The sequence below is a fragment of the Rhinatrema bivittatum genome, chromosome 10 (assembly GCF_901001135.1).
Source record: "Rhinatrema bivittatum chromosome 10, aRhiBiv1.1, whole genome shotgun sequence".
Taxonomy (NCBI): Eukaryota; Metazoa; Chordata; class Amphibia; order Gymnophiona; family Rhinatrematidae; genus Rhinatrema; species Rhinatrema bivittatum.
The window spans coordinates 102532742-102545824 of record NC_042624.1 but is presented as its reverse complement, the minus strand read 5'-3'; the positions used below and the strand labels follow the sequence as shown (position 1 = coordinate 102545824).

The following is a 13083-nucleotide window of genomic DNA, read 5'->3' as shown; positions in this document are numbered from 1 at the left end:
CAGGCTGGTATTGGTGGTTCGTAGCTACTTGGATTATTGCAGAGCTTTGCAGCTGGATGTGCGGAAAGGAGGGGAGGGGGTGCTGAAGAGAAACTAAGTGGGGTCTTTTATGCTCACAGTAATGAGAGAGACAACTGACTTTCCTGGATAAGATGACACTATGACTGGCAGCTGGAATATGTCCTTGGCAGTGTGGTCAGAATAATTAGTTAATTGGTCCTTTTTCTGCTGTCACCTATTATGTTACTATGATACTGGAGCAACATTTTGCTAGAATTTGGGCAAATTTCTTTGAAGAATGATCTGAAAATTATTTCTCAAAAGGACCAAGGTGTTGCTTATTCTTGCATTGTTTATGGGCAGCCTTTTTAGCCCCATTTTGTCAGCCTGCGATAAACTTTTATACACAATATTAGTAAATGCAGATCGCAATTTATCCATTTGATTTATTGTAGTAAAGTAACTGAACACTGTGCTGTGGCTCACACATCCCAATATCTAATTATACATAAATCATTCTTAAATGATTTTCTGTTTAACACCTGATGCAGACATGGAGAAGACAATTTTCAATTTGGTTTTTTTTTTCAATTTATTTCTTCTAATCCTCAGTTCCAAGTAGTTAGTTGTGACTTCACATAATACAAAACACAATATATAAATACATTTTCATAACCGAAAACAATTTTCAACAGCATCTAGTCATGTTACTAATTAACCCGACTACATTCTCTCTTGAAAATCACATTTTTCCCTGGAGTTTATCAACACCATTAGGCCTGGATTTCCCGCTAGGCAGAGCAGGCAACAGCCAATGGACATCACAGTTAAAGGGGCACATCCTCCTCTGTCCTGGTAGCACTTTCTACCAAGTACCTCTTAACCTGAGCAGAGGCAATCCTGTTGGTCCCATCTTCTTAAAGGTGTAGGGGCTCATGGGCCAGGTATGTTAGGACCCTTTAATATGATCGCAGCTTGCCTCGCCCATGCATTTTTAAGGGGTCGGGCGCAACAGGATGGAGTTATGCTAGTTGAACATGCAGGGTGGCCTGGATGTAGGAGACGGCGCATTGTCAGGCATGGATGTTCCCTCAAAGGGAGGTTACCCTCTGCCGAAAAGGTAAATCTAGCGCAGATCACCACATCCTCCAAACCATTGCTCCACCAAAAATGTGCCCAGTGTTTGATTATAACTATGTAGGATGGTATTACAAGAGAAGAAGGTAAAATGAAAGAATGAAATGTGTAGGAACCATCTTCATGCTTCATTTGTCTCTTAGCAGTGCTTTAGGCTATAATGCTTTTCAGAGTTTTTCTTCATGTATCTGAGTCATTTTTAGTACTGATTAAGACTATACATTTTTATTTTACAATTGTGTACTGACTTCCATCAAATCTCATTTTAATTCAAAGATGGATGCAAGTCTAGAGAAAAATAGATTCAGGAGTAATGTAAGGAGACATTGTAAGGAGACATTGTGGGACAGTGTGAAGGATGTGTGGAAGAGCCTTCCACTGCGTGTAGCAGAGGTAAAAATTGTATCTGAATTGAAGAAAGCATGGGACAGGTGCAGAGGGGATGAAGGGGGATAAAGCCAAAAAGCAAGCAAGGTTTATGGGATTGCAGTTGGAAGGGGAAATGGATGGGACAAGATGTGAATCCCAGTCTTTATCTCCTGTCGTGTTCTATCTATGTCTGCGTAATTTCCAGAGAATAGAATACATTCTCATAGTAGTCCCTCCCTGTAAGAGTAGCTTAGTTACAATTTTCCCTTAAAACTACTTATATCAAAAATCTATTCCTTCTATTCCCTCTTTAAGTGATATTTTATTTTAATTTAATTTGTCTTAAAATGATTATTTTGTTTTGTTTATCTATTTTATCCATCATAAGATATTTTGTTTTATTTTAATATGTATAATTATGATTTCTGGTTTCCTAGACTATTAATATTTAAAAACTTTTATTGTTCTTAGCATCTAAAATATATTTTATGTACTTTTAACAGATTTTAGATGCAACTATACTTGATAAATGTTTGTATTTCTTTTATGTTACGCAGTGTGAACCGTTGTGAAGGCCAGGCCGATGTGACAGTATATAAAAACAATAAACCATAAACTCCTGTTTTCACTGAGATCGGTTTATGCCAGTCCTTCCAGCGCCTTGTGCCTGTTACACATACAACTCTTGCCCCTTAAAGGCTGCTTTATGTGCCCATTCTTAATACTTTCACCTTGTTTGCCTCATTTACACAAGCTCTGCCTCTCCTTTTTCTAATACATGAGTAGTATAATTCTCTTTTATGGCAACAGATAATTGACATAAATTTGCGAAGGAAAGGCATTGGGAAATAACATATCTATAGGTGATTGACAATCTCAGTTGTTTGAAATGGAATTTAAAAGTAATTCATTAAAACTATAAAGCCATACCAAGATGCCTTCCCCAACCACATTTGTAAGCATTTCCATGACGTTGAATTCCAGTTAGAGCATGGATTTGATTTTACAAGTATCATATATTTAAAGATGTGCATAAGAATATCAGACTTGCCATATTGGGTCAGACCAAGGTCCATCAAGCCCAATATCCTGTTTCCAACAGTGGTCAATCCAGGTCACAATTAGCTGGCATGATCCCAAGGGATGGATAGATTCTAAGCTGTTTATCCCAAAAATAAACAGTGGTTTTCCGCAACTCTCCCTTAATAAAGGTTAATGGATTTTTCCTCCAAGAACTTGTCCAAACCATTTTAAAGGCAGCTACACTAATAGCTTTCACCACAACCTCTGGCACCAAATTCCAGAGCTTAATTAAGTGTTGAGTAAAAAAATATTTTCTCTTACTAGTTTTAAATGTAACACCTAGTAAATTCATTGTGTGTCCCCTAGTCTTTGAACTCTTTGAAAGAGTAAACAACGGTTGTTAACTTGTTCCACTCCATTCGTTATTTTATAGACCTCTATCATATCTATTCTCAAAACTGAAGAGTCCTAACCTCTTTAGCCTTTCATCATTGGGTTTTCATTCCATCCCCTTTTTTATTTTGGTTGCCATTCTAATTCTGCTATATCTTTTTTGAGATGATATGACCATAGCTGCACATAATCTTCAAGATGAGGTCACACTATGGAATGATACAGAGGCATTATGATATTCTGTGTTTTCTTAGGGTCCAGACAGATGAATTCAGAACCAGTGGGTTATGCATCTCTACCAGCAGATGGAGACAGAGCAAAGCTGACATCACAGTATATATACTTCTGCAGTGACAACCTGTCAGTATTCTCCGTCTCCAGCAGATGATGGACATGAAGCAATCCCCAGTAGGGAGATGCAAATTTTAGGAGAAAGAAAGAAGAACATTTAATTCACCCTGCTCTCCTGCGGTGATACCAAATGGTCCTTTCCCCAGTTGAGAAAATCCTGAGGTGATTTCCGTGGTCCCTCAGATGAGTGCCTTGGTCCGGTAGCTGGTTTTTTTTTCAGCCGGCGTGGTCTTAGCTATTGAAACAGCTGAAAGGCAACAGGTGCAAGAAGCCAAGTGTGGCGGTGACGGTATATGCCCTCTTCTCCCGCAATCGGAGACCATCTCTGAACTCAGCCGGGACGGGCTGAGCTCAAGTAAAGCTTTAAAAAAAAGAAAAAGAGGAGGGTTTTTTTTTTTTGTTTTGGGGTTTTTTTTTAGGGCTTCCTCCAGTCTCTGTATTTGTTGTGCTTATCCGATACATGTTCCCGCCCCTGAGGGATGTTAAGGAACATGGGCAACCTGGTGGATTGAGCAACCCTTTTGGGCTAGGCCCTCACTTAGGCTTTTTTTGGTGCGCCACGTGGTAGGCTGCAGCGGTCGTTTTCGTGCGTTTTTTCCCCTGCATGCTAGGCTACCCTCTTCAGGTCCATCAGTTCATGCAAGTACATCTGGCTCTGCATTCAAATTGTACGTCCAGTTTTTGGCACCTAGTTGGATGCCTGCTTGGGCGTCCAGTTGATAATGGCATCTGTTTTTGGCACAAGCTTGCCTGTATGCATGATCTGGGCTAGGGTGCTCAGCTTTTGGGCACTCATCATGCACAGGGTTGTGCACTTACATTTTGGGACACCTAAATTTTGGACACATATATTTTACAGCTCTAATTAAGCTGGACGCACACCTTTCAGTTGCCTGTTAAGTGTACCGACACACTGATGGTGCCTATAGCTAAGAAACCGTAGCGCCTTTTCCTCTGTGCTGCCTGTCATATTTGGGCATCTCAGCCTGGTGTTCCCTCTAACTTGTGCCAGCGCTGCTTAGAGGCTCGGGGAGAATTACCTTCTTGGATCTGTCCGAGGCGTACCTGCATATTCCTATCTGGCTAGAGTACCAATGTTTTCTACAATTCACAGTTTTGGGTTGTTGTTATCAGTTTTGAACACTGCCTTTTTGTCTGGCCACCGTGCCCATAAATTTTTCTAAGGTTATGTTGGTGGTGGTGGCAGAGTTGAGAAAGGATGGGATCCTGGTACACCTGTACTTAGTCAACTGGCTGATTAGGGCCAGGTCTCTGGAAAAGAGCCTCCTGATGATGCACAAGGTGATCTCCATGTTGCAGGAGCTCAGTTGCATGGTGAACCTGGCCAAGAGCAGTCTTCAGCCATCCCAGTCGCTAGAGTATCTTGGTGTTCGGTTCGACACGAAGCAGGGCAGGGTTTTCCTGTCGGAGGGTTGTATTCAGAAGTTGTTGGCACAACCCAGGAGAATGGGCATTGTCAGCCAAGGCTTTTCAGCTGATAGTAGATCACTGGGCCTTTTGTTTCTGGACCTGCTGGTGACTTCTTGCAGTGCGAAGTTTCCTCGATTCATTGGGAAAATTTACCATTTAGCTCTACTCTGTTTTCTATCTTTTAATCACTTCGCAATCCACAATAGGACACTTCCCCCAATCCATGACTTTTTCATTTCCTAAGAAGTCTCTCATGAGGGACTTTGTCAAATGATTTCTGCAAATCCAGGTGCATTGTATCAACTGGCTCAACTTTATCCACATATTTGTTTATGCCCTAAAAAAAAAAAAAAAGTAGCAGATTGGTGAGTTAAGACTTCTCTTGACTAAATCCATTTGGCTTTGTCCCATTAAACCATGCCTATCTATATGTTCAGTAATTTTGTTCTTTATATGTTCTACCATTTTGCCTGGCACAGATGTCAGACTTGCTGGTCTGTAGTTTCCTGGATCAACCCTTGAGAACTTTTTAAAAATTGGTGTTACCTAAAGACTGGAGGGTTGCCAATGTATCGTAGATAATTACAAATTACTAATAGCAGGTCTGCCATTTAGTTTTCATTTCTTTCAGCACTCTTGGATATATACCATCTGAACCAGGTGATTTGCTACTCTTTAGTTTGTCAATTTGCCTTAATACATCTTTTAGGTTCACTTAGATTTGTTTCAGTTGTGCAGAATCATTTCCTGTGGATATAGTTTATGGCATGGGTGTGTCTCTTATATCTTCCTCAGTGATGCTTTAATCCTCATGCTGCCAAACATTAAGCATGCTTGTGGCCAAGAATACTCTTCAAAAAGTACAGCTATGCCTTTTGGCTTTTGTTTTGTTCATAAACTAGAGTTTCCTCTACCTTCTGCTCCACCAGTCCTGGACCTATGGGTACATCCTCTCATCCAGCATTAATGGAGGCAGAGTTCTAAAAACCTTTTTTTTTTTTTTTTTTATGACATCACTAGAATATAAGTGATGTTCAGAACCAATTCAACCAGTTTATATTGTCAAAGCTAAAATTAAACAAATACATTCGATTAGGAAAAAATACATTTCTAAAAATGAATCTTGTAGTGCCATAGCCCAAAAAGCTGAAAATTACATAATAAAATGAATCATTCACAATTCTTACTTGAAGGAAGCCAAGTCCAAATGCAACAAACAGTAAAACTGAAAGACTCAAAATAATTTTGACTAGCAAGTCTTATCTTCAAATATAAAGGGAAGGGCTCTGGACTGGTGTAGCAGAAGGAAAGGAAATTAACAGATAAGAATTTCTCCTTCGTCTTCCTTCTGCTCCACCAGTCCCAAACCTATGGAAAATACCAAAGCCCATCTAAGGGTGGGTGGATGACAACCTCACTTTCAAGACAGACGTACTAAAAATGGTGTCTTGTCTAGCGAGAAGATCCAACCTATAATGCTTTGCAAATGTTCCTGCGTTACGCTCTCAATGGACTTACTGAACATCTTTCAGTCCATGACAATGCTTGAGCTTGTGTTAAATGGGCCTTAATCATATTAGGTGTCATTTTACCTTATAACAAGCTGGCCAAAGATACAGGCTTCTTCAGCCATCTAGCAAATGAAGTCTTTGAAGCCAATTCTCCCTTACAAGGACCACAAAAAAGAACAAATAATCTCAGACTTTAGAAAAACTTTTTCTCAAGGTAAAATCTTAAGCATCTCCTGATATCTAAAAATCTTAATGAATTTAGATCTTCCTTACACTCACTCTTGTTAAAGGCAGGTAGAACAAGACGCTGATTCATATGATAGAGAGATATTACTTTAGGTAAAAAAGAAGGAACTGGCCTCAGACCTACCGAATTCTTTGTAAATCTCAAAAAGGGAGTTTGACATAAGGCCTGTAATTCCGAAATTCACCTTGCAGAAGTAATAGCAACCAAAAAAACTGTTTTAACAGTTAAGTCCTTAATTGAAGGATCACCTAAAGGCTCAAAGGGGGTTTAGTTAATGCTTGCAAAACTAATTTTAAACTCTACTGAGGAAAAACATATCTAATCAGAGAACTTAAATGTTTTACCCCACTTAGAAAACGGGAAATATCCCTATGGAAAGAAATCAAACTACCGTTAATTTTTCCCCAAAAAGATGAAATGGCAGCTAACTGCACTCTTAAAGAGTTTAAAGCTAAATCTTTATCTAAATCACACTGCAAAAATGTTAGAATATCTCTTATTTATGCAAAATTCCTCAAATATGTGCCAAACTCTTATATAAGAGAGAAGTAGAATTCTTTCTAGAGTGTAACATTGTACTAATCACCAAAGGCGAGTAACCTCTCTTTACTAGCCTTGCCCTTTCAATAGCCAAGCCGTAACCAAGAATGGAGTTGGATCCTCCATCTCTACCAGACCTTGATGAAGTAGATTCTTGACCTGTGGCAGGAGAAGGGACTGAGCTACTAATCTCCTCAGATCTGCATACCTTGGTCTTCTTGGCCAACCGGGAGCTATTAGGACCAATAACACACCTTCTCTCTCTACTGTAACCCTTGAGCTATTAGAAGCCATGGGGGGAAGGTACAGAAGATCGTAACCCTTCCAACTCTGTTAAAAAGCATCTATTCCCTCACTGTTCAATTCTCTGTGGTGACTAAAAAACCTTCTTACCTTCTTGTTTTGATTGGAAGCCATTAGATCTAATTGATGTGGCCCCCAATTTCACACTATATGCAAATAGGCCTCCTGACATAATTCCCATTCTCCAGGATCTATTATGTTCCGACTTAGATAATCTGCTTGAACATCGACCTAGCCTGTTTATTGCTGTCAACTGAAACAGATGATTCTCGGCCCAAGCAAACAAGAGGTCTGTCTGTCTCCAAAACACCCTGACTGCATGTTCCTCTCTGCTTGTCTATATATGCAACTCCTGTTGCATTGTCGTATAAAACTTTTACTGCCTTTCCCTGAAACTGAGGCTGAAAAAGAAGCACAGCCAGTTTGATGGCACCATACCCTGTTCTTTCTGAATAGATTATAGCCTGATATAACTATTCCACAGTTATGGTTCTCTGTGTACTACATCTCTGTGACTGTTTCTTTGTCCAAGTGGGACTCTAGATCTAAGACTTTCCCATATTATGAGAAATACATACTTTTCCAGATGTTGCCCCTTTTTTACATTTCTCTCTTGGTTTTATTTGAGCTTATACATTCCTTTTGCCCTGCAATATGTCCACCCATCTCTGATAATCCTTGTTTAAAGGCTGCCTCGGTAGGTTTGTAATCTGTTTTGGAAGACTCTGCACTCCTTTTTCTTTTTTGTCAGGTGGACTCATTTATGCTCTGCAATCCTTGAAATATTATCAAGGATGCTATCGGATAGCGTGATGGGTTCTTCAGCTCCTAGATCAGTGATTCCCAAACCTGTCCTGGAGGACCTCGAGCCAGTCAGGTTTTCAGGATATCTACAATGAATATGCATGAGATAAATCTGCATACAATGCCTCCATAGCATGTAAATTTTATCATACATATTCATTGTGGATATGAATGAGAGAAAATCTTTTTTGAGTCAGACCAGCTTTCCGATTCTCTATGTGCCCAGACCCCTTGATGCAAGAATAGAGAAATTTGTCCTCTTCTTTTTCTCTTTTATCTTAATTAATGAAACTTGTTTTTCATGAGTTTAGTGATTAGTATTACAAATGTTTAAAAATTTTCTTAAATGTCCACTTTGCAATTTATTTTTTTTATTGTAGTCTGATATTTTTGTAAACGTCATTGGTTTCCTCCACAAATTGTGGTCTTAATGAGGAGGAAAACATTTTATTTCTGTGACTAGTTTGTAAGAGTTACTCTTACTTTTCTGATTATTTTTGTCCTTTGATTTATGGGTTGTAAGTTTTTTGTGTTTGTTTTTTTTTGTTTTTGTTTTTTTTCTTGCATGTGGTATATTTATAGAATTTATTTTAAAAGAAATGCTAGTTGGCGTGTGAATCCCCAAATTTGATTCATTTTTTTAAACAAAAATGTTAGTATCTACACGTACATGATTTCATTACTTTGTGGTGTCTTATCAGTTAATTGTACTTCTTAGCTTGAGTTTTACCCTTAATTATGCTATAATCCAGTGTTTCCCAACCCCCTCCTTGGAGGCATTCCTGCCCATTCAGGTTTTCATGATTGCCACAATGAATATGCATAAGTTAGATTTGCATTTATTGAGACCCAGTGTATGCAAATCGTATCTTGTGTATTCATTACAGTTATCCTGAAAACCGGACTGGTTAGTTGTGCCTCCAGGATAGGGTTGGGAAACACCACTATAATCTGTTGCATACTGTGAGGGAAGAGAGGAAACCAGGGATCAGGCCTTAACTTTTTACTAATCTACCTACAGAGTATGGAAATTAACCGAATGGTGATGTCTGATTTTGAATTAGAACAGATTGTCCTCCGATTGGCTCCATTTTAGAACAGAGGCTTTTTCTCAAGCAAATAGCACGGCTGCCACATTTTCAGAGCGATATTCCCTAAAGCTAAGAACTGTTCTAGTTTGAATTAAGGACAGCCTCAGTGATCTTTAAAATTTTTGGCTTCAGTTACAACATTGTGAAGTCCTAGTAACTCCATCTTAACTTGAGAACTACTACTTAACACTTCTATAGTGCTCTACAACATACAAAGCGCTGTACAAAGCATCATATAAGAGACAGACCCTTCTCGGTGGAGCTTACAATCCAATCAAGACAAACATACAGGGCAAAAGAGATTTGGGGAATTTCATTTATTAAGACCATGTTTAAAAATGGAGATCGTACGCAGGCAATTAGGGGTTAAAATTTAAAAGCAGCCTGAGAAAGGTGGGTTTTTAGATGAGATTTAAATAAGGCACGTGAAGGAGCATGGCAGCCCAGGAAGTCCATTGCTAGACGGTGGTGCAGCCAGGTGGGAACTGGTGGTAGAAGAGAAGGGAATAAGTAGGAGTGCCATGTCTGAGCGTGGTGCACGAGGAGACGCAAGTGAGGAGCTGCAGAATTAAGGATCTTATAAGTGACTAAGAGGAGCTTGAATTTTATGCGGGAACAGATAGGGGATGTATGGGTGTAGTGACTTTGGTGAAAGGTGGTCTGCTTATAAAATGTTTTGACTTCGTTTTGCTGTTTAAGTGCCAAAAGAATTAAGTCCCTCATGCTGCAGCTACAAGCCATTTAGTGTAAATACATCTCTGTGTGGTATTCTTTGTTTTGCATAAGGGCTGACACCCCGAAAACTCTAGACAGTTTTACCTAGTGTGGAAAACGGAGTGTTTACAGGTGGATATTTGTACAAGATACTATAATACCTCCAGTTACTGGTAACTTATTTTTGTTCATTAGGAAATGCAGTAGTGAGGTAGAATTTAGATTGAAATATTGCTTTACAATTTTAAAGCTATAGAATTTACATTGCTAAAAACTATAGTACAGGGATGGGCCCTCAACCAGTCAAGCAGGAGACCAATTTGAATACAATTAAGACAGTGTGCGTGGAAATGCCATCTCATGTATATTCATTAGGGGTATAGTGAAAACCCCACTGGAGTTACCCACCCCTGCTATAGTATAAAATAGAAAATTAAATATGTTCAGTTTTGTAGTTATGCGCCTACCAGTCTGTACAATTTTAAACTGAGGACATTCAATACAGCATTTGTCTCATATTTATTAACATTTTTTTTTTTTTTTTTTGCATTGTAGGTTCTAAAATCTTCATCCAAGGAAAAATATCCCCTGTTTACGTTTGTGAAGGGTCATTCTAAAGATTTTGACTGTATTTCTGTTCCAGTCTGTGAAGTAGATGACCTTTCCTCTGCAGATGACAAAAAAAGATTTAAAAGATTTAGTGCAGAAGAGTTTGTCTTGCTTTAAAGATTTGTTTACCCCAAAATTTGTAATTCTCATGAGGAACCTTCACATTTGCGACATGGGTTTTTTTAAATGAAGTATTTTATTGTATTTAAATATGTTGGGTCTTAATATCACGCAAAGCTCACAGCTGTAGTTGTTGTTTCAGACTGTTGATGTAGAGTTTCCTTTTTGTTTGATGCCTTATTTAAGATATTTTACATTTCTGAGAGCACGCATTAGTAGTAATCCTGATTGTGGCGATTGTATCACCACAATTGTGACTTAAGATTCTATGTAGCAGTGCGATTTTTACAGCGATTGCCCATTAAGGGCAACTTAAATCTATCAATTATGGGTTTGTCCCATTATATTAAAGGTATAGTGTGAATAATTTTAACCGTTTAAAGCAGTTAATATGTGGTTTTGAGTATTATATGTCATTTTTGCAACTTTTAAATTAAACTATTGGAGCTAAACTAGGCGAGAAGGTGGCAGTAAAATATTCTTGTCCTTTATATCAGTTGCTATTACAGTGTGTCAGATTTTTTGACACACATCTAATGTTAACATGTATATAAACTGTTACAACATAAAAATGTAAAATGCAAGGTTACGTTGTGCTTGGGATATAAAGTTTAGACCATATTAAAGATATGAATGCATCTAACGCCTGTGGTCAAGTTGTGTTTAGTTCCTGTGTTGGAATTTTATTGAATCCATATTATATGCATTTTAGTAAAGGGTGTGATCTTGTTTTCCTTGAAGATTTTAACACATGGGACACAAAGGGTGAATGCTTTGAGGACCCAGTACAGTAGGTTTTAAAATGTTTTATTTAAGCAATTTTAGAACATGTCAAGCCCTTGGAACAAGAAGTAAAGCAAAGTTCAGTGGTTATTCTGGCACTTGCGTAGCACTCAACAGGTCTGTACGTCCCAAAGAGCTTACAGTGCAGGTAAGCCAAGTGGCAATAGTGAGACAAGGAATGTCAGTGGGAGAAATGGGATTTGAACCCTGATTGTCCTGGTTCCCAGCCCATACTTCTAAACACAAGGCCACTCCTTTTTTTCCCAGGAAAATATTTCTTCCTGCCTTTGACTGTGTACGCAGTAGCTGTGCTTAGCTGAAACTGGGAAGTGTTAAGGTCCTGCTACATTAGAAATTACGGATTATGCAGAAGTTTGTCAGCTGTTTTGTTTGAGAATATCTGCTCCTACCTCTTAAATTGCCTGTGCTCAAAAGGAGCCTCTTGGGAGATCACAGTGCACACTCCCACCTGCTCTCTGGCTTTCAGACTTTTTGGGACAGGACTGGGTTGGCGCCAGAGTATTATTTGAGTTGTTCTTTAACTCAGTTTCTTCCAACCATTGCGCTTTCAGACCTGATCGAGGTAGTGCCATGGAAGCATCACCACTACCTGATGCTTGGATCCAGGCCAGCACTTGAGCTCTTGCTGATGCAGCAAGAGACCCCAGCAGTGGTGTCTGAGTATCTGTAGTCATGCAGGACAGCGTAATCTCCAAAGTATGGTAACTAATGGGCAGCACGAGGGCATGGATAGGTGGGATCCGCTTTGTGTGGCGCATACAGTACATCCAGCACCTCCTCAGCTTCTGTCTTATGATGTGCACTGAGCTTCACTCGAGTGTTGGGACCAGCAGCAGTGCAGGAGCACTGGCAGCCGTATGTGGCAACCAACTGAGGCCGGCTGCCTGCACCGCATCTACTTCTCCCTTGTCCTGCATTTTTATATTATAGAGGTAGCTGGTGTTTCATGATGGGGGGGGGGGGGGGTGTATGTCTTTGCCCCTTTTCTCCCTTTGTTTTAAAATTTGGAAGTGGGGCTTTCAGTGCTCTTCGTTTGACCTCTCACCCTCTCTTTATCTGCACTTCCTGCTCCCTGGAGGTTGGTGTGCCACACGACATTTTTGTTAACGTAATTGTGCCTTGGGCATGAGATGGGGGGAGGCTCTGTTCTAGCGCACAGAGAAGAGAACCTCTCTGAAGGATGGACTCTGTTTTGTTTAGTTGTGAAATAATGCAAGAATATAGAATAAAAGTCAGTCCATGCAGAGAGATGGTGACCCTGGTACCCATAACTTGGCATGCTTTTGTGCTCCCAAATATCACAAGCTTTTCTGTGTGCTGCGGAGATTTTGCCAGAGAAGATGGGGGCAGTTCACATCTGCCAGGCCAGATTCTTCCACAGTACCCGAAACCTCTGGGTTCCTCTCCCTTCCCCTGCCCTCTCAGCAGCAGCGGGAGCTGGGCAAAATGCTTCCCACTACTGTCTCTTGCCTCTGCAGCCTTACTCCTGTGGTTGCTTCTCTCAGTGGCACCACAACCTGATGCTGCTTCGGCGTTCACGGTGGAGTCACGGCCGCTGTCTCGCTGTCCAGGCCCCGAAGTCGCTGACAGCTGCAGGGAGCCGAATGGAACTGATCCTGCTATTGTTGCGTTCTCT

The 13083-nt window shown here is 39.9% G+C and overlaps 1 protein-coding gene across 2 annotated transcripts in view; it reads left to right on the top strand.

Annotated features, from left to right (window-relative positions):
- Positions 1–11281, top strand: part of ATG4C (autophagy related 4C cysteine peptidase) — an 80221-nt gene extending 68940 nt beyond the window's left edge. For both annotated transcript variants that reach the window (XM_029617816.1, XM_029617814.1), the window contains one exon: positions 10470–11281. In XM_029617816.1, coding sequence (XP_029473676.1) covers positions 10470–10640 — 171 coding nt within the window. In that variant the 3' untranslated portion in view covers positions 10641–11281. The remainder of the gene's footprint in view (positions 1–10469) is intronic.
- Positions 11282–13083: the final 1802 nt, after the last annotated feature.